This window comes from Agelaius tricolor, unplaced genomic scaffold (genome assembly GCF_023055355.1).
Source record: "Agelaius tricolor isolate 1412-34295 unplaced genomic scaffold, bAgeTri1.0.p SCAF_69, whole genome shotgun sequence".
NCBI lineage: Eukaryota > Metazoa > Chordata > Aves > Passeriformes > Icteridae > Agelaius > Agelaius tricolor.
The window spans coordinates 1,096,595-1,118,098 of NW_027269329.1; the positions used below are offsets into that span (position 1 = coordinate 1,096,595).

At 53.0% G+C, this 21,504-nt stretch overlaps 2 protein-coding genes across 2 annotated transcripts; one reads left to right on the forward strand and one right to left on the reverse strand.

Annotated features, from left to right (window-relative positions):
• Positions 1 to 269: 269 nt before the first annotated feature.
• LOC139584993 (uncharacterized) lies at positions 270 to 2,292 on the forward strand. Its single transcript, XM_071417370.1, has one exon. It carries the CDS (start codon positions 778 to 780, stop codon positions 1,798 to 1,800), a length of 1,023 nt encoding a protein of 340 aa, XP_071273471.1. The 5' UTR covers positions 270 to 777; the 3' UTR covers positions 1,801 to 2,292.
• Positions 2,293 to 8,774: 6,482 nt separating this feature from the next.
• LOC139585040 (proline-rich protein 9-like) lies at positions 8,775 to 9,380 on the reverse strand. Its single transcript, XM_071417438.1, has one exon. It carries the CDS (start codon positions 9,378 to 9,380, stop codon positions 8,775 to 8,777), a length of 606 nt encoding a protein of 201 aa, XP_071273539.1.
• Between the last annotated feature and the right edge of the window lie 12,124 nt (positions 9,381 to 21,504).

Genomic DNA, 21,504 nt, shown 5'->3' on the forward strand with positions numbered 1-21,504 from the left:
CATCAAGGTCTTATCAGATGTTAAAAAAAAAAAATTAAAAAATAAATAAAGAGAGAGAAGAGAGGAGGGAATTGGCTGTGAGAGGAGCTGGGAACACCCCGGGGAAGGGAGGAGGAATTTCCCCTCTCTCTGCCCTGGGGAGTTCAAATCCCTTTTGGAATTCTCACCTTCCTCTCCCTGGATCTTACAAAGCGGCAGCACAGGAATTCCCGAGGTCCGGGCGAGCCCTCAGCGGCCACAAAATTGTCCCCAAATTGTCCCCGAATTGCCGGGGAGGAGAAATCCGCGCTGCGGGCTCTGACTCAGGAGGGGACAGCGGTGACAGTCCCGGAGCTCGGGGACGCTTTATCCCAGAGAATTCCCTTCCCAGGGCCCTTCCAGGGTCACCCAAACCCCCGGCACTGTCACCGGCGCTGGGTGAGACCGGAACGGGAGGAGGAGCTGCCTCCTGGGAATTTAACCCTCAGCTCGCCGGAGCCTCCAGAAACCTCCAAATTCCAAGGAAAAGCTGAAAATCGAGGGCGGGGAAAAGCAGGAATTATTTCGGGTTTACCAGTCCAAAACACCCCTTGGCCCCACATTTATATTCTTCTTTTTTTTTTTTCTTTCTGGCACGACAAACGTCCTGAAATGTTTGGGAGGACAAGGGCGGAGGAGGAAAATTCGGCTTTTTAAAATTCTAACACGTTTTTCAGAACTGTGTCACCCTCGTCCCGGTAACGCAAGAAATTCCCGCTTTTTTTTTTTTCTCCCAGGTGATCCCGTTTTCCCGCAGAGATGTCTCTGAACCAGATGCAAATCAAGCAGGAGCTGCAGCTCCCCTCCGGTTTGGGTAAAACCACCCCAAAACAGAGCCCGGAGCATCCCCAGATCCCGGTGCCCGAGCCGCTCCCGGCAGAGGCGAAATTCCCGGAAAAGGCGATCCCAGAACCGGGAAAAGGGGAAACTGCCCTGCCCCAGGAGCAGCAAACCCAGATCCCGGAGGGATTCCCGAATCCCGGACCTGCTCCGCGCCTGGAAGAGAAATCCTGCCCGGAACCGACGCTGGAGAAGCAGGAGGTCAAGGAGATCCCGATTCCCGTTCCCGTTCCCTGCGCCCAGGAGAAGCAGCAGTGCCAGGAAATCCCGGTGTCCATCCCAGAAAAACAGGAGTGCAAGGAAATCCCGGTGTCCATCCCCGACCCTGTCCCGTGTGCCCAGGAAAAGCAGGAATGCAAGGAAATCCCGGTGTCCATCCCGGAAAAACAGGAAAAGCAGGAATGCAAGGAAATCCCGGTGTCAATCCCAGAAAAACAGGAATGCAAGGACACCCCTGTCCCCATCCCAGTTTCAATCCCTGAACCCACCCCGTGTGCCCAGGAAAAGCAGGAATGCAAGGAAATCCCGGTGTCCATCCCAGAAAAGCAGGAAAAACAGGAATGCAAGGAAATCCCGGTGTCAATCCCAGAAAAGCAGGAATGCAAGGAAATCCCGGTGTCCATCCCAGAAAACCAGGAAAAGCAGGAATGCAAGGAAATCCCGGTGTCCATCCCAGAAAAGCAGGAATGCAAGGAAATCCCGGTGTCCATCCCAGAAAAGCAGGAATGCAAGGACACCCCTGTCCCCATCCCAGTCCCAGACCCCGCCCCGTCTTCCCAAGAAAAGCAGGAATTCCAGGAGATCTCAGGTCCCGCCCCCTCTTCCCAGGAAAAGCAGGAATTCCAGGAGGTCCCGGTGCCCATCCCGGAGCAGCGCTCCCTTCCCGAGAAATTCCCTCCCCTGGAGCAGCAGCTGGAGCAGCCCGGCCCGTGGCAGAAATAGAAGGAAAACCCCGATCCCGGGGGTTTTCTCCCCGAATCCAGAGGTTTTTCCAAGCCTTTTTTTGGTTGATTTTTTTTGTTTTTTTGGTTTTTTTTTAACCCCTGCAGAGCTTTTTGTCAGGAATTCCTTCCAGCCGCCCCTCCCGCTAACGCCTTGTCCTTTACTAACAGCAGGGAATTCCCGTCGGGAATGCTTTTCCAGCAGGGTTGTAGCTCCGCTTCCCAAATTCCTGCCCCTTTTTTTTCCCCCCAATCCCGCGGCTTTGGAATGCCCAAAAAGCCCCTCCCAAAAAAAAAAATTCATGGAGCAAGGGCGGGGGGGTTTGTGAAGTTAAAAGCCCCAAATCCAGGGAAGAGCTCATCCCCCTTTTTTCCTGCCTTTCCCCCCTGGGTTCCAGCTCCCACCTGGAATTTGGGAAGTTTTTCCCTAAAAATAATCAGATTTTGTGCCGGATCTGCCGCCAAAACGCTCGAAACTTCCCAAACCGGGAATTAGCGCTGAATAAAAAAATAATCCTTTGGGACTGAGGGAAGAAAAAGAGGATTTTTAGGATAGATCCGACTTTGGTGGAATTGAAAACAATCCTTTGGGATTGAGGGAGGGAAAGGAAGAATTTTGGGATAAATCCGAGCTCGCTCTCCCCTCGAATTTCCTCGGAGGTGTCAAAGAACAGGTCAGGCCGTGAATATTCCCTAATTACCCGAATTTATGGATAATTTACTCCACTCCAGACATGTTTGGGAAGGGATTAACCCCGGGCGTGGCGCGGACCGGGATAAAGGAGGAATTCCAGCCGGGAATGTTTCGCCACCCGTCTGGTGTTTGGGACTTGGCCTCGCGATTGTTTTCGGCTGCTGTTGGATCCAGGATTGATTTCACTGTGAAAATTCCGCAATAAAAGCGACTTTCAGTACCGAGTTTTGGGAATTTTTGTTCCTGGTCGTAGTGGGGGGTTTATACCAGGTTGTGGTTTATTTTTTTAATGAAATTGTGGGGATTTTCGTACCAAATTTTGGGGATTTTTGTGCCAAGTTTTGGGGGTTTTTATACCAAGTTTTGGGGATTTTTTAATCAAATTTTGGGAAGTTTTATACTGAGTTTTGGGGGGGTTCATATCAAGTTTTGGGGATTTTTTAATCAAATTTTGGGAAGTTTTATACTGAGTTTTGGGGGGGGTTCATACCAAGTTTTGGGGATTTTTTAATCAAATTGTGGGAAGTTTTCTACCAAGTTTTGGGGGGCTTTATATCAAGCTCTGGGGATTTTTTTTAAATCAAATTGTGGGAATTCTTATACCAAGTTTCAGGAATTTTTGTACCACGTTGCTGGAATTTTTTTAAATCAAGTTTTGGGGATTTTTATTCCAGGTTTTGGGGATTTTCAATGGCTTCTCCTGAAAAAGATGGAGAGGAGGCTCAGCTTGCTAAAGCCTGGGTTTGTGTGTGCCTAAAGTTGATATTTTAGGGGAAAATAAAAGAGAAGGAGAAGGGAAAATGGGAGAAAAAGCACCAACAAAAACACCAGGAAGCAGCCGTGAGGTCATTCCATCATTTTATTGCACCACATCCCAAATTAAACTCGGAATTAAAACCATCCCCCGCCGTTCATCTATCATCTTTTCTAAACCTAATGAAGCGCATCTCGTTATGAGGTAATTTCTGGCAAGCGGAGAGCGGGTGGCTGCAGGGCTGGCGGCGTTCCCGGGAGCCAGGAGAGGTGGGAAACGCAGGATTTGGGATTTGGGATGGCTCCTACTTCTGCTTGGAGCACTGCTGCTGCTGCTGCTGCTGCTGGGGCAGGCTCTTCACGGCCGCCTGGGCCTGGCCTTTGGAGGCCTGGCTTTGCTGGACCCCCTTGGGAAGGGCCCCGCATTTCTGCTGGCACTGGGCCGGGATCTGCTGCGGCTGCTTCTGCTGCTGGGACATCCTGCAATTCAAAACCGAGCAAATTTTGGGCTTAAATTCGCCTTTTTGGGTGATTTTAAAGGTGAATTTTTGGGTAATTTTAGAGGTGAATTTTTGGGTAGTTTTAAAGGTGAATGAATTCGCCTTTTTGGGGTGTTGGGGTTCCAGGCGCTGCCTCAGCTTTGAGGTCGACCCCGCGGATTTAAACTCAACCCCAGTCCCGAGCCAGGATTAAATCCCTGAAGTCTGAATTTTGGGGAGTTGCTTCCCGCCCTTTGTTGGGGTTTTTTTTTTGGATCCCGTCCCGTTCCCTGCGGGATCGGTCGCCCCGCTGAGGGATCAGGGAGTAGCTGTGCCTAAAACGAGGATCAGAGGCAAAGCCCAGCCTAACAAAGCCGGGGAAAGGCTGCAGAGCTGGAGAGGAGACAAACGGCGCCAGGGGTTTTCCTTCCTTCCCCCTGCTCATTTTTTTTCTGGGAATCTCGACTTTCAGGGGAAAAAAAGTTTGGATTTGGAGGAAAGCTGAACTCAAGGAGAAGCTCCAAGAAAAGCAGCAAAAGAGGAGCTGGAAACTGGGGAAATCTCAGGATTGGGAGCTTTGGCAGGGAAAAAATCCTTTGGTAACAATCCCAGTGTTGGATACCAATCCCAGTATTAGATAATATTCCCAGTATTTGATAATATTCCCAGTATTTGATAATATTCCCAATATTTGTTAATATTCCCAGTATTTGATAATATTCCCAGTATTTGATAATATTCCCAATATTTGATAATATTCCCAATATTTGTTAATATTCCCAGTATTTGATAATATTCCCAGTATTTGATAATATTCCCAGTATTTGATACCAATTTTTGGAACCACCACGTCTCTTCCCAGCCCCATGAAATTCAGGTGGATTGAGGATTTTATCCAAGAAAACGGAACCAGGATCCCCGGGAATCCGGGAAGCTGTTCCACCATCATGCCCATGGATGCTGGCCTTTGGTTATCCACGGGATTCTAATCAATCCCAGGAAAATCATCACAGAGTCCCGACCCAAAGAGTCCCAAACCACTGGATGGAGCCTCAAAACACCCAAAATTCTATAACACGGTTTTCCACTCGTTGCAGGCGGAATTTTTGGGGGGAGGCAACCCCAGTTTGGGGCAGAAAACAGCGAAAAATCCCAATTTTTCGGGGAGACACAACCCCAGTTTAGGGAAGAAAACAGTGAAAAAATCCCAATTTTTGGGGGAGACGACCCCAGTTTGGGGCAGAAAACAGCGAAAAATCCCAATTTTTGGGTGAGACACAACCCCAGTTTGGGGCAGAAAACAGCGAAAAATCCCAATTTTTGGGGAGACACAACCCCAGTTTGGGACAGAAAACAGTGAAAAAATCCCAATTTTTGTGGAGACACAACCCCAGTTCAGGGCAAAACACAGCAAAAAATCCCAATTTTGGGGGAGACACAACCCCAATTTGGGGCAGAAAACAGCAAAAAATCCCAATTTTGGGGGAGACGACCCCAGTTTGGGGCAGAAAATAGTGAAAAAATCCCAATTTTTGGGGGAGACGACCCCAGTTTGGGGCAGAAAACAGCGAAAAATCCCAATTTTTGAGGAGACACAACCCCAGTTTGGGGCGGAAAACAGCGAAAAAATCCCAATTTTTGGGTGAGACGACCCCAGTTTGGGGCAGAAAACAGCGAAAAATCCCAATTTTTGCGGGAGGCAACCCCAGTTTGGGGCAGAAAACAATGAAAAATCCCAATTTTTGCGGAAGACACAACCCCAGTTAGGGGCAGAAAACAGTGAAAAATCCCAATTTTTGGGTGAGACACAACCCCAGTTTGGGGCAGAAAACAGCGAAAAAAATCCCAATTTTGGGGGGAGACAACCCCAGTTTGGGGCAGAAAACAGCGAAAAATCCCAATTTTTGGGTGAGACACAACCCCAATTTGGGGCAGAAAACAGTGAAAAAATCCCAATTTTTCGGGAGACAACCCCAGTTTGGGGCAGAAAACAGCAAAAAAATCCCAATTTTTCGGGAGACAACCCCAGATGGGGCAGAAAACAGCGAAAAATCGCATTTTTCCCACCCTGGGGCACCAAACCCCCCGTGTGGGCAGCGAGAGGGGCAGGGAGGGACTCACCTGGCGCGTCCTGCTGGAGGAGGGAGCTCAGGAGGAGCCGCTGCGGGTGCGGAGCCTCCCCCGAGGAGCAGCTTTTATATCCCTCAGGATGGCTCCGGATTAAACTCGGTGACCAGAATCTTTCACAACCGGAACCGGCTCCGCTCCCACCTCCTGGAGCTCGGTCAAAGCCCGGCAGGGATTCCCTCCTCTCCCGGCTGCTGCGGGGGACTGGGTGTTCTGCAGCCAGGGCACGCCCAGGGCTGCTCATCGCGGGGTGATTTGTTAATAATTCGTTAATGGTTTCTTAATAATTCACGACGTCCCCGTCCCCAGCAAAGAACCGGCAGCCGGGACAGCCCGCGTCCATTCGGGAATGGGTTTTAGGGATAATTTTGGCTGGGGAGCACCTGGAGATGTCTGAGTGGGGTTGGGAATCTGTGCTGTCTCCTAGGGAAGGCTCCAGATCCCAGTTTGGGACCTGGAAAGGCTCCAGATCCCAGTTTGGGACCTGGAAAAGCACCAGATCCCAGTTTGGGACCTTGAAAAGCACCAGATCCCAGTTTGGGACCTTGAAAAGCACCAGATCCCAGTTTGGGACCTGGAAAAGCACCAGATCCCAGTTTGGGACCTGGAAAAGCACCAGATCCCAGTTTGGGACCTTGAAAAGCACCAGATCCCAGTTTGGGACCTGGAAAAGCACCAGATCCCAGTTTGGGACCTTGAAAAGCACCAGATCCCAGTTTGGGACCTGGAAAAGCACCAGATCCCAGTTTGGTTCTGGATTTTGCTGTTTCCCTCCTCTATTTCCCATCCCAAAAACAAGAATGAAACTTTATTTTATTTTTTTCCCCTCCCCAATAAATCAGGAAGGTTTTGCAGGCTCCTGCACCTGATGAAATATCCCTAATTTATTGCAAATATCCCAGGAATTCGAGCAATTCCCAACACTGACCACAGCCAGTGGCGTCAGGGCTTGGCCACAGGAAATGTGGGGAGCACAGCAGGTCCCTCCAGGATTTTCCAGGTGCTCCCTGTTCCCTGATGAAATGGAAAAAAAAAATCCATTTTCAGGCACAGGTGATGGATCGGGATGGAGATGGTCCAAAATCGGGTGATTCACAGGGTTGGAACTCCATGTGATTCCTGATTTAAACCTTTTCCACGATTCGTGCTTTAAACCTTTTCCAGGCCTCCAAGAGCTTGGATCCCCGAAAGTCTGGAGGAATTTGAGGCACAGATTCCTCATTTCCCCATCAGTTTTCCTGGGAATGCCCAGTCCAGGTGTGTCCAGGTGCAGGGGTTGTTTTTTTTTTTTTTCCATGATTCCTGCCTTTTCCTTTTCCACGCCCCAAAGATGCCACAGAAGTGGCACCTCCAGGGGCAGAGCTTGGATCCTCAAAGATTTGGGTTCCTCGGGAGGAGTTTGAGGTGCAGATCCCTCATTCCCCCACCCGTTTTCCTGGGAATTTCTGGCCCAGGTGTGGGGTCGTTCGCCCCCATCCCTAAAACCTTTTCCGTGTCCCCAGGGTGCCACAAAAGTGTCACCTCCAGGTTGCTCCTGAGGGCAGATCCTCAAATTCCACGGAGGAATTCCAGGTGCTGATTCCTCACTTCCCCACACTTTTTTGGGGTTTTTTTTTGGGAATTTCTGCTCCTGCTTTGCCCCTCAGGTGTGCTCAGGTGTTTGCCCTCCCCAGCTGTGGGGTTTTTTTTTGCCTGCCACCATCCCCACCTGCGGGTGTCACCTCCTGGTGTCACCTCCTGGTGTCACCTCCTGGTGTCACCTCCTGGTGTCGGCAGCGAGGGACACAAAGAGGAACCTGCTCCTCGCCTCCCCACCCGCACATTAAAGAGGAGATTTGGAAACAGCGTCGGCACGCCCCCGGAATATTAATATCTCTCTTTTCTTCTCCAGATTAGATGTTCCCCACCCTTCCCGTAATGAGGGGGTAGGTGGGGAGCGATTTCAGCATTCCCAGACGGGGCCGGAGGTGAAGAAAGCCACAGGCACAACCCAGGACACAGTGGGAGCTTTATCTCCAAAATTTGGGGTTTTTTTAATGGGTTTAACTCCCTCCAGATGGCCACGGGGTCAAATTCAGCTTCGAACTTATCCGGAATAAAGGCGGAGGAGCCTTTATTAAAATTATTTAGAATTATTAAAATTATTTAGAATTTATTTATTTATTAGAATGTTTATTTGTTCAATTGTTAAAATGCAATCATTTAAATTTATTTAAAACTGTGCCTTCCAGGTGTCCAATTCCTTTATTAATTTAAGGCTTTCTTCCACTTAAATTCGCCTTTTAACGGTTTCTAGGATTTACTTCCAAAATCCCAAGCTGTGAAGACCAGAACTCTGTCTGAAAATCAAATTTCTATCAATAATTTCAGGCATCTCTCAGAAAAGAATTGACCAGACAATGATTTCTTTGTCGAATTAGAAGGAATTCCTCTGTATTAAACGGTTTTTTACTTCAGGCATAAAACCCTCCCCAACCACTTTTGAAAACTGAAATTAAAGATATTTTTGGGGCCTGAAGTCATGGAAATGGGGAGAAAAAAGACAAAAGACAGCTGGTGCCATCGATGGTCATTTTTTATTGCTGCACAGAGAATTCACAAGACTGAGAAGAGACAAGAGGAGAAGGGAAGGGGAAAAGCGTCGACATCTTCCACCACCAGCTGCTGACAGCGTTTCCCGGGAATCCCAGCGCTAAAATATTGGGAATATCCACGGAAAAACGCCAGCACAGCAGGAGCAGAAGTGAAAACACAGGGAACGCTCAGGGAGGAAACGTTTTCCAGGACAAAGACAGCGTGGGGCGATCAGAGCAGGACGTTGCGTTGCCGACGGGTCTGCGCCGTGTTTTCCATCCAGAGCCCGCGATTTTGGCTCCTCACCGGTGAGCGGAGCCTCCCCGCAGGGCCAGGCCCGCGTCAGGGTCAGCAGGGGCGGGAGCAGGGCTCCAGGCACACGGCCTCGCACGACTCCACGCACTTGGTGCTGCAAACCTCGGCCTGGCACTGCTCCACGCACTTGGTGACACAGGGCTCAGGGCACTGGGCGGGGCACGGGGTGGCACAGACGTCCACGCACTGCGGGGCACAGCTGGTGGCGCACTGGGTGGCGCAAACATCCACGCACTGAGGGGCACAGCTGGTGGCGCAAACATCCACGCACTGCGGGGCACAGCTGGTGGCACACTGGGTGGCGCAAACATCCACGCACTGAGGGGCACAGCTGGTGGCGCAAACATCCACGCACTGCGGGGCACAGCTGGTGGCACACTGGGTGGCACAGACGTCCACGCACTGAGGGGCACAGCTGGTGGCGCACTGGGTGGCACAAACATCCACGCACTGCGGGGCACAGCTGGTGGCACACTGGGTGGCGCAGGGCTCCACGCACTGGGTGACGCAGCTGGTGGCACAGGGGGCCTGGCAGACCTCGACACACTGGGTGGCGCAGGGCTCCACGCACTTGGCGCACTTCTGCAGGCAGGCAGGGGGCAGGCAGGGCTGCTTGCACTGCTCGTAGTAGTAGGACATCCTGGGGAGGTGCTGGGAGAGCTGGAAAGAGCTGGGAAAAAGCTGGGAAAGAGACAAAAAGAAAAAAGGTCAGGATATCGGTGCGTGCTGATCGAGGCGCGATTGGCGGTGAGCGGTCGCGGTGGGTTCGTGTTGGGCTGAGGAAAGGAATGTTGGGAGAAGATCCTGCGTCCAGGATTCCTGGGTTCTGGAGTTGGAAGAGACCCCTCAAGGATCTCATCAAGTCCGGCTTTTCAGGGAATGGCCCCTGCAGGGATCAAATCCGTGAGCTTGGCGCTGTGGGCCAATCCCAGGGTTTTTATGGAATTAGCGCTGCCAGAGAACCCCTTCCTTCACTGGGAACCTGCTAGGAAGCCTAGAGCCATGAATCCTGAATTTTATGGGATTGCAAACTCTGTAGAAGCCGTAACACAAAAATACTCCAGTTCCTCCTATTCCCAGTTCCATCAGCAGACGTTCCAGGCCTCGTCTCCTCCTTATCAGATCCTCACGCCCACCTGGGCTGGGAATTCCCAACCACAAAGCCCAGAGGCCACAAATCCCCACCATTATCCCATGGAATCGCGGGATGGTTTGGGTTGGGAGGGATCTCAAAGATCATCTCGTTCCAGCCCAGACCAAGTTGCTGCAAGACCTGTCCAACCTGGCCTTGGACACTTCCAGGGATGAGGAATCCATGGGATAACCTGGGCCAGGGCCTCACGGTTTCTTCCCAATATCCAACCTAAATTTCAGTGTAAACTCATTCCCTGCATCCTGTCCCTGCAGCTCCTGAGGAAAATTCCCTCTCCAGCTTCCCTGGAGCCCCTGCAGATCCCGGACCTGAGCTCTCCAGAGGGTGAACATTCCCAGCTCTCCCATCCTGATGATCCTCCAGATCCTGAGACATCACTGGAGTTTTTTTGGTGGATTAATGGGGCTCATCCTTCCTCGAGGGAAGGGTTGGCCCGGAGGCTGCAGCTCCAATTTCCAGCTCATTTCCTGCTCTTGGCTTCTCCCAGAGGTCTCCCCCGGCTTTGCCTGCAGGAATTCTGCAGCTCCCTCCTTCCAGAGAGAGCCTCTTCCCACCCATCCCGTTTGAAGTCCCAGGAGCTGCTCCACGGCATCCATTAATTTATTTAATTCCCAGCCTTAACGAGGCAGGAACAGATTAACCAGGATGGAACAGGAGGGAGGAGGAGGAGGAGAAGCAGTCGCAGTTCTGCACGAGGTGACTTCTCCAAGCTCCTCCAGGCAGAGCAAACCCTCAATAAAATCCCCAATCCCAGGACAAATCCCAGAGGAGAAGCACAGGAGCGAAGCTCTCCCGGAACCAGGAGTGAACTCTCTTTTTCCACGAGATATCCTGATAGAAATTCCCTGATAAAGCCAAGGAGGACTTACCGGGCCACCGGTCCTGGCGAGCGACGGAGAAGCCAAAGGAACTGGCGGGAGCCTCGGAACCCAAACCTTTTATACGGCCGGAGTGGCGTCAGCTCCGGAAACGCGGGAGCCCAGGGGGATGGACAGCTGACCACAAACTGCCCCGGCAGGCTCCTCCTCCACATGCTTTGCATGTTTGTTTGCATCCTAATTTTTGGTGGAAGGCCTCTTCCAGGAAAGCAGGTGATGCTGAGGCAGCCGCGCTCCCATCCCAGTCATGCGGTTCCCAACGGGAATGGCGGAGTCATTACAAAAAAAAAAAACCAAAACAGCAGCGGGTGATGAATTAATTGGTTTTCAGAAAGGGATTTAATGCGCTGGGACATTTCCGTGGCCTTATTTCCATAAATGTTGGGTTTTGATACCTGGAGTTTTTCCAACGTGGGATGGCTGTTATTAGGGAAGATGGATAATTAATTGGATTTACTATGAGAAATAGCCTGTCCTCATTCTCATGGAAAGGCACAGCCAGTCCTCCAGCGCTCCCACATAACCTTGAGGACCCCGTTTTCCTGATAAATTAAATTATTTCATTCATCCAACCCATTCTTTTCCATGGATTAACACCATGTGCGCTTGGAAATTCCAGTGGGGACACAACTCCAGGTTTTTTGAGGAACACTTCAAGCCATTCAAGGCAGAATAATCCTCATTTTAAAAATATTTTTCCCTCACAGAAAAGTACAAAAGGCTCCAGTTTAAATGGGATTTAAGCTCAGGGTGATACTACTAATAATAATAATTTTTATTAAAGTTCTGCCGGTAATGGAAAATCAACATTTCTCTCAGATATTCCAACCACAGAGATGGGAAGGCGACCATCACAAAAATGCTGAAGAGGGGAGAAAAAACCACCCCGAAACGAACCAACCCAGCATGAGCAGCACGTCCTGTTTACGCCCCAAACCCGGAGTCCCCGGGAGAATTCCAGGCGTCAGCGCCGGTTCCTTCCCAGTGCTTGTACTGGAATTCCACCCGGAGCTGACGGATCTCCACGGGGTTTTTTGTCACCTCAGCTTTTCCACAGACTCAGCTCCCCACGTGCAGCTTCTCCCCTTCCCCGGAGGCTCCGCTGCCCCCAGGGCTTTTCCGGGGATGAACTGGCACTGGCAGAGTGTGGTTTGTGCATCCTAAACACCTCCTTTGCCACGGGAGGAGAAACTGCACCCAGCAGAGCTCGGATCTGGGAGCTGAATTTTTAGGCAGATGAATTCCCTCCTCATTTTCTCCTCCTCGTGCTGCCGGGTGTGGAAATTTTCCCCCAGAGCAGCTTCCAAGTCTTATCTTCCCAAGGAATATCCCATATTCCGGTTGGAACGGCTCCTCATTATCTCCTCAGGCTCCAGGCTCACCTCAAAACCATCTCTGAGGACCGGTCCTGCGCCTCCCTTTCTACCCCGAGTTGTTTCACACCCTGTAGTTAACCTTGATTAGCAAGAAATTGGGGCCTTCCAAAAGTGGATTGTTTCGGGAGACGCAAAGGGACCCGCGTCCCAACACGTGGGAACGTCACGGGGCCGGGTCGTTATCCCTAATTGGCACTCATTTGGGAATCTCCATTACGTTCATGGACAGCTGGAGTCACTGGAGTTGTCACGTTGGTGTCGGTGAGTCAGGACCCCACAGCGACGTCCTTCGGTGGCTCCGGTGACTCCCCCGCGGCAGGCCGGGCGTTCCAGAGGGAATTCCACGAGGGAATTCCATGAGGGCAGCACCCCCAGCTCCAAGGGCCTTGTGCTGGAGGGCCAAAGATTTTCCAGGGTCCCAAAATCCCTGAGATTGGGGAAGATCTCCCAGAACATCAAGTCCAAGATGTGTCCGAGCCCGCCTTGGTCACCCCGAGGAATCTCCAGGAATTCCTCAGACACCTCCAGGGGTGGCCAATCCAAGCCCCCCTGAGCTCCTTCCAAGGCCTCCCCACCCTTTCCAGGAGGGATTTGCACAAACTTCCCACCCTGGGCCTCCCCTGGCACAGCTCGGGGTTGGTCCCTCTTGTCCGGTTCCCTTCCCTGAGATCAGATCCCAAATTCCCCCTGGATCCTCCTTTTCTCCAGGCTGAGCCCCCCCCCATCTCCCTCAGGATTTTCCAGACCCTTCCCCAGCCCCATTCCCACCCCTGGACAGGCTCCAGCCCCTCCATGTCCCTCTTTCCATGATTCTCCAGACCTGGACACGGAATCGAGGTCCAACCCCTCCACCCCAAAATTCCCATTTTCCCGAGCAAGAAAAGGAATTTTTCCTGCGTGTTTCCGTCACTTTTCACGGAAATCAGGGATTCTCCCCATTTTCCTGCCCAAACCCTCCACAACCGGTTGCAATTAACCCTCCTGGGCCTTCATCAGACCCAACTTTCCCCTCTCCTCATTCCCACAAGGGCCGGGGCGAGGTGGGAGGGTCTGACCCAGCTCCAGGGCAGTGTCCAGGCGGCTCTGGGAACCCTGGAATTTTTGGGATGCCGGGAGGATGAGAGGAGAGGACACTCAGCCTCACACGGGCGGGCGCGAGCGGCTCCTCCAGTCCATGCCCCAGGGACAGTTTGGATCCAGCCATGACAGGAGCCCAAATCCCACCATTCCGGCCTCTTTTCCTGTTTACTGCGGAAGGTGAGCGCGCAGGGAAGAATGACAATTAGCACCTGAGTAATTAAACCTGGGAAGGAGGAACCGGCTGTGGTTACGGAAAAAAAAAAAAAAAAAAGAAAAAAAATTCCTCGCCTCTTTTATCTCTTTGCCTTCTCTGCTTTGATTTGCTCCGTTTTTTCAGGAAAAATCTCTGGATTTCCCTCCAGACTTTTTTTTTTTTTACTTTGGTGGATAAAATTGCTTTGATCTCCATGGAAATTTTAGAGCTCACCTGGTGGAGGAACCAGGGGGATCCCTACAACATTTCCTTGCAGTGAGCAGCAATTTTCTGCCTGTTTTAGTTTCACAGGTATGGAATAAACATCCAGGTGTTCATGCAGGAAGAATTCCCGTTTGTTTGGTTGGTTGGTTTTCTGGAAATGGGGGCTCCGAGATGATTTAAATCTGAATTTTACGGACACGTGATTAAATACCCTACCAGCACCACACCAGAAGGGAAAAATTAATCCAAAAGCCATTTTTTTCCCCTCACCCACATTTTATTTCCCGGGAAACCGAAGGATTTGGGAGCAGGAGCGAAGGACATCATTGCCTGCGCAGAATTTTAAGGAATTTTAGAGGCGTTTTGGGGTCCGGTGAAACCCCACGGGGAGGATTTGTGCCCCAGCCCGCCGGGATCGGAGGAGCTCCGGGGGAGGAGCTCGCAGGTTGTCACCAACCCCGGGCCTTGGGGCATCTTTGGAGGAGCCGGTGGCGGCTCCCAGACGGTCGCGCCCCGTCTGCCGCCGCCCCCGCTCCTCCCGCCCGCATTCCGAGCGGGATTTGCTGCGCCAAACCCTCCCCGGGCCCGGCTCCCAGCCGAGCTCAACCTCGGGAGCCTCCCGGGATGGTCCCGATCCCCGTTTTGGGGGGTTTGGGATCGAGTGATGGAGGAGTGCTTGGAAAATTTCACCTTTTTTGGTGGGTTTTCAGGTGTTTTTCCAGGCTGGAAATGCCATCTGAGCTGGGATTTCAGATGTTGATCTGGGATATCAGATGTTGATCTGGGTTATCAGATATTGATCTGGGATTTCAGGCATTGATCTGGGATTTCAGACCTTGATCTGGGATTTCAGACATTGATTTGGGATTTCACACATTGATCTGGAATATCAGGCATTGATCTGGGATTTCAGACCTTGATCTGGGATATCAGGCATTGATCTGGGATTTCAGACCTTGATCTGGGATTTCAGACCTTGATCTGGGATATCAGGCATTGATCTGGGATTTCAGACCTTGATCTGGGATTTCAGGCATTGATCTGGGATTTCAGACATTGATTTGGGATATCACACATTGATCTGGGATATCAGGCATTGATTTGGGATATCACGGATGTCAGGACTGAGGGAAGGGCTGGAGATGTGCTTTTGAGATGACCTGGGCCAGGCCAGCAGTTGGATTTGATGATCCCTGCGCGCCCCATCCATCTCAGGGCATTCCACAATCCCAGGGAGACCTTCCCAAGCATTTTTTATTGCAAAAATTTGGGGTTTTAGGAAAGGAATTAAAAGGAGGCGAAGGAAACGCGCGAGGCCGATGCCAAGATCGTTTCTTTTATTGCTTCAAGGAAAAAGATCAGGAGGAAGGACAGAACAAAGGGGGGAGTTCCTCCATCACACTCCTGGTGCGAGGGGGAACCGCGGATTCTTTCTCCCAGGGAACCATCCCGGGGGCACAAAATCGCTCGGTGACGTCCTGTGAGGAACGGCGCTTTCTTGGGGTGAAAAACAGCAGGAACGGGGCAGAACGTGAGGAAAATGAGGATTTACTCTTCCTCTGGAGATCCCGTGGGGATCGCACCCCGGAGCCCCTCAGCGAGCCCGGAATTTCGGGCAGCCCGAGACGGAGCAGCGCTGGCCGCACACGGGGCAGGTCTGGGTGACGCAGGTGGTGGGGCAGGAGTCGGCGCACCTGGTGACAACCTGGACACCTCCGCGGCACTGAGAGGTGGCACGGCTGGGGACATAGCACGGGGCTGGGCACGTGGTGGGCACTCCCTGGCTGCAGGGGTCCTGGCAGGTGGTCACTCCCTGGCCGCAGGGGTCCTGACAGGTGGTCACTCCCTGGCTGCAAGAACCTTGGCAGGTGGTCACTCCTTGGCAGCAGGGGTCCTGGCAGGTCGTGGTGCACATGGTCACTCCCTGGCTGCAGGAACTTCGGCAGGTGGTCACTCCCTGGCCGCAAGGGTCTTGGCAGCTGGTGGTGCAGGTGGTCACTCCCTGGCAGCAGGGATTTTGGCCAGTGGTCACTCCCTGGCAGCAGGGGTCCTGGCAAGTGGTCACTCCCTGGCTGCAAGAACTTCGGCAAGTGGTCACTCCCTGGCTACAGGGGTCCTGACAGGTGGTGGTGCAGGTGGTCACTCCCTGGCAGCAGGGATTTTGGCACGAGGTCACTCCCTGGCAGCAGGGGTCCTGACAGGTGGTCATTCCCTGGCAGCAGGAATTTTGGCAGGTGGTCACTCCTTGGCAGCAGGGGTCCTGGCAGGTGGTCACTCCCTGGCAATAGGAACTTCGGCAAGTGGTCACTCCTTGGCTGCAGGAACTTCGGCAGGTGGTCACTCCCTGGCAGCAGGGGTCCTGGCAGGTGGTGGTGCAGGTGGTCACTCCCTGGCAGCAGGGGTCCACACACCTGGTGGCACATCTGGTGACACAACAAGGATCTTGGCACCTGGCCACCCCCTGGCAGCACGGGTCCACGCACCTGGTGGCACATGTGGTCACTCCCTGGCAGCAGGGGTCCTGGCAGGTGGTGGTGCAGGTGGTCACTCCCTGGCAGCACGGGTCCACACACCTGGTGGCACACGTGGTGACACAGCAGGGATCCTGGCACGTGGTGACGCACTTGGTGACCTCCTGGCAGCACGGGTCAACGCATCTGGTGGTTGTGCACTTGGTGACCTCCTTGCCACAGGGATCTTGGCACGTGGTGACACACTTGGTGACCTCCTGGCAGCAGGGATCGACACACCTGGTGGCACATCTGGTCACACAACAGGGATCTTGGCACGTGGTGACACACTTGGTGACCTCCTTGCCGCAGGGATCTTGGCACGTGGTGACACACTTGGTGACCTCCTGACAGCAGGGATCAACACATCTGGTTCTGCACTTGGTGACCTCCTGGCAGCACGGATCCACACATCTGGTGACACATTTGGCGACCTCCTTGCCGCAGGGGTCTTGGCACGTGGTGACACACTTGGTGACCTCCTGGCAGCAGGGATCCACACACCTGGTTCTGCACTTGGTGACCTCCTGGCAGCACGGATCCACACACCTGGGCTCACACCTGGTCACACAGCAGGGATCTTGGCACGGGGTGGAGCACTTGGGCACCTTCTTGTAGCACGGATCCACACATCTGGAGCTGGACTTGCTCCCCTTCTTGGAGCAGGGATCTCCACATCTGGTGCTGGACTTGGCGCCTTTCTTGCACCACGGAATCACCCACGGGCTGCTCCACTTGGTCACCTTCTTGCAGCAGGGCTCGTAACACGGCGTGAGGCCCCTGGGGGCCTTCTTGCCACACGGGTCCACATACGTGGTGACACACCTGGTGACCTCCTGACAGCAGGGATCCACACATGTGGTGACACGCTTGGTGACCTCCTGGCAGCACGGATCCACACATGTGGTGACACGCTTGGTGACCTCCTGGCAGCACGGATCCACACATGTGGTGACACGCTTGGAGACCTCCTTATAACACGGATCCTGACATGTTGTGACACACTTGGTGACCTCCTTATAACACGGATCTTGGCACGTGGTGACACACTTGGTGACCTCCTGACAGCACGGATCCACACATGTGGTGGTGCATGTGGTCACCTCCTTGCAGCAGGGATCCTGGCACGTGGTGACACATTTGGTGACCTCCTGGCAGCACGGGTCCACACACGTGGTGACACGCCTGGTGACCTCCTTATAACACGGATCCTGACATGTTGTGACACACTTGGTGACCTCCTGACAGCACGGGTCTACACACCTGGTGACACGCTTGGAGATCTGACAACACGGGTCCACACATGTGGTCACTTCCTTGCAACACGGATCTTGGCACGTGGTGACGCACTTGGTGACCTCCTGACAACACGGATCCACACATGTGGTGGTGCACGTGGTCACCTCCTTGCAGCAGGGATCCTGACACGTGGTGACACACTTGGTGACCTCTTGACGGCACGGATCCTGGCATGTGGTGACACACTTGGTGACCTCCTTATAACACGGATCCACACACCTGGTGACACACTTGGTGACCTCCTTACAACAGGGATCTTGGCACGTGGTGACACATTTGGTGACCTCTTGACGGCACGGATCCTGACATGTGGTGACACACTTGGTGACCTCCTTGCAACAGGGATCCTGACATGTGGTAACGCACTTGGTGACCTCCTGGCAGCATGGATCTTGACACGTGGTGGTGCACGTGGTGACCTCCTTATAACATGGATCTTGGCATGTTGTGACACACTTGGTGACCTCTTGACAGCACGGATCCTGGCACGTTGTGACACACTTGGTGACCTCTTGACAGCACGGATCCTGGCACGTTGTGACACACTTGGTGACCTCCTGACGACACGGATCTTGGCACGTTGTGACACACTTGGTGACCTCCTGACGACACGGATCCTGGCACGTTGTGACACACTTGGTGACCTCTTGACAGCACGGATCTTGACACGTTGTGACACACTTGGTGACCTCCTTATAACATGGATCTTGGCATGTTGTGACACACTTGGTGACCTCCTTATAACACGGATCTTGACACGTTGTGACACACTTGGTGACTTCCTGACAACACGGATCCTGGCACGTTGTGACACACTTGGTGACCTCCTGACGACACGGATCTTGACACGTTGTGACACACTTGGTGACCTCCTGACCACATGGATCTTGACACGTTGTGACACACTTGGTGACCTCCTTATAACACGGATCTTGACACGTTGTGACACACTTGGTGACCTCCTGACGACACGGATCTTGACACGTGGTGGTGCACGTGGTGACCTCCTTATAACACGGATCCTGGCACGTGGTTTCACACTTGGTGACCTCCTGGCAGCACAGGTCCTGGCACGTGCCCGTGGAGCACTTGGCCACCTCCTGGCAGCAGTCCTGGCTCCTGCTGCAGCTCTCGGTCACCCAGCAGCAGCAGCAGCAGGGGTTCCTGCACCTCGTGGAGCTCCTGGCCACGTCCTGGCAGCTCGGGGGCACGCACGTGGTGGCCACGAGGCTGCAGGGCTTGGCGGCCTGGGCCAGGCTGCCCAGGCTGCCCAGGCTGACGTAGGTGGTGGTGCCGGGGTAGCAGCAGGGGCTCCGGCAGGGAGGGAGGCACCGGGAGCCGCCGGCGGTGCCGCAGGGATCCAGGCTGGGTCTCACCGGGAAGCTCCGCACCAGCACGGCGGGAGGGGGGATGCAGATCTGGCTCAGCGGGCAGCCGGTGGTGCGACGCATTCTTGGGGGGAACGGGGGGAGGCTGGAAGCGGGAGAGGGATAAAATTTAAAATTTAAAAGGTGTGAAAACGTTCCGGGCTGTTCCATACACTGGATTAATTCATCCTTTTCCCATTGAATCCCGAACTGGGAAAACAGCCGTGAGGCAAGGAAGTGACTCCACATGAAAGTGTTTTAGACAAATTTGGAGCTGTTTTCAAGCAGCTTCCTCTCAAAACAGGAAGCAAAAATTGTTTGGGCCCCTTTAGGTTTTCTGCAAGGTCTGAAGCCTCCACCTGCCCACGCCTCCCCTTGCTTCGGGATGAATCTTTCCCATTTCTTCCCCGATTTCACCCAAAAAGGCTTCAGAACACCCTGCCCTCATCCAGAGGCCGCCAGTGGCAGCTCCGTGCTGGAAAACCTCCCCAAGGAAAGGCTCTGCCGCGGCTGCGTTTCCCACAAAATCTGCCTGGCTCTTCCCACCCCGAGTTTTCCTCCCAGGCACCGCGGCCTCCCCTGGCAGCCTGAGAGTCTCCACTCCTTATCACCCCTCCCACTCCTCCCCTTTGAAGTCCCAGCCTGGCCTTTTGATCTCTCCCAGCACCAACAATTCCCCGGGTGAAGCACGGCACAAAGTCGGTGAGGGCAGAGAGAGAACTTCGTCCTCCTCGATGGAAAAAGAGCGAAACCCACAGCAAATAAACCCCAGAGAAGACAGAATTAAAATCTGGGGGAAATCCCAACCCCAATATGCCCAAGCAGAAACACTTTTAAGTCTTTTAATTTGTTTCTGCACGGCTCCAAAATGAAAACAAAAAAAACCCCAACCACGAGGTGACTTCCCAGGAAACCGAGCCGGACTCACCCAATTCTCCACCAGCAAGCACCAAATGAAACCAAAAATGGCTTGAGGAACAGGACAATAGGAATCCTTTTATAGGATTTTGGTGTCCATGGCTCCGGAAGTGAGACACCTCAGGGGTATGGAAATCAAATATTTAATAATCCAGACCTGCTCTGCTCCAATCCTTCAATTACTTCGCTCGACGTTATAATTTTTAATGTCGCCGGGGTGGGATGTGAGGCTCTTGTGACTGCCAGGAATTCCCCATCCAAGAATTTCCTACGGACTGGGAAATGCAGATGAGACAGCCTGGAAACAATCCCCCTCAGGATTAAACTCTGGAAAAAAAAGCTGTTTTGGAGCACTTGGGGAATGGAGGTGGGATGGGACTCTGGATGGGACCTGGTTCTCTCACAATATTCCTTCTGCTGGGAATTTTATTCCTGATAACCTGCTCTGCTTTCCCTCGATCCCTCAGTTGGAAGAGCCTCTCCATGAATATTTTGGATGGCTCAAAGAGGCCCCAGGATCGTCCCCAAATCTTCAGTGTCTCCCAGCCCACCTTTTCCTCAAGGTCCCTGGAACATCTGGGTGGCCTTGGCTGGTCTCGGGCCGTGGGGCCCAAATCGGACACAGCTCCAGATGTGGTCCAGGAATTCCTCAGACACCTCCAGGGGTGCCCACTCCAACACCCCCTGAGCCCCTTCCAAAGCCTTTTCCCTTTTCCAGGAGGAATTTCCCCAAATTTCCCACCCTGAGCCTCCCCTGGCACAGCTCGAGGCCGTTCCCTCTTGTCCTGCCCCATTCCCTGGGATCAGATCCCAAATTCCCCCTGGATCCCCCTTTTCTCCAGGCTGAGCCCCCTCAGCTCCCTCAGGATTTTCCAGCTCCATTCCCATCCCTGTCCCTCTTTCCATGGTTTTCCAGAGCTGGACACAACACTGGACATTCCCCTCCCCAGTGGGCAATCCCTGCCCTGGTCATTTTTGCCACAATCCTTTGATTTTCTTTTTAACACAAATTCGATTTCTTTGATTTGCCGGGATTTTGGCCGTCGGCCTCCAGGGAAATCTTCACATTTCCAGGATCTCCGGGACCTTCCAGGACCTCTCCGGCGTGTCCCAGCTCCACCAGGCGACGCCCAGGGCCACGAGGGGTGAACTCCCTGATCTCAGTGGCCTTTGGGCTGATTTTTGTGCCCGTTTTTGGTGCCAGGAGGTCACACCCAGCCCGGGAAGGTGACAAACTTCACCTGGCAGTCGCAGCTCGGAGCCGCCGCTTTCTCCCCCCCGGAAAAGCCGTCCCTGCCTGGAAAAGAAGGAACAGAGACCCAACCAGTTCCCCTGAGACATCAAAGGCTCTGGGATTCTCCTCTGCTCGCTGCCACCCAGCCCAAAGTCACCCGGTGACACAGCCAGGGACAGGAGTGACTCGCACCGGAGGCGAGGCCGTTTTCCACCAGGACACCAAAGGGGGTTCTGCCTCTTCTCCCTCCAAATTTGGGTGTCCAGTGTGGTGGTTTTTGGTTATTTCCTGGAAAAAAAAAAAATAAATTTGGGATTCGTGACCCCTTGGGTCGGGAGTTGGCTGCTGACTGCAGGAAAAATTTCCTCTTTTTTTCTTGGTTTTTTTTTTGTTCAAACTCTCCCTTTGAGATTTTCTTGCTCAAATCTGTTCTCAGCTGAACGATTCTGATGTTTTCCCAATGTTCTTTTGGGAGGGAAGGGAACAGATTTGATTCACACTTTCGGGTCTATGGATTTCCAGCTGGGTGG

Bases quoted from the DNA above. Each gene is read 5' to 3' on its own strand.
- LOC139584993 (XM_071417370.1), top strand. From the start codon at position 778: ATGTCTCTGAACCAGATGCAAATCAAGCAGGAGCTGCAGCTCCCCTCC.
- LOC139585040 (XM_071417438.1), bottom strand. From the start codon at position 9,380: ATGTCCTACTACTACGAGCAGTGCAAGCAGCCCTGCCTGCCCCCTGCC.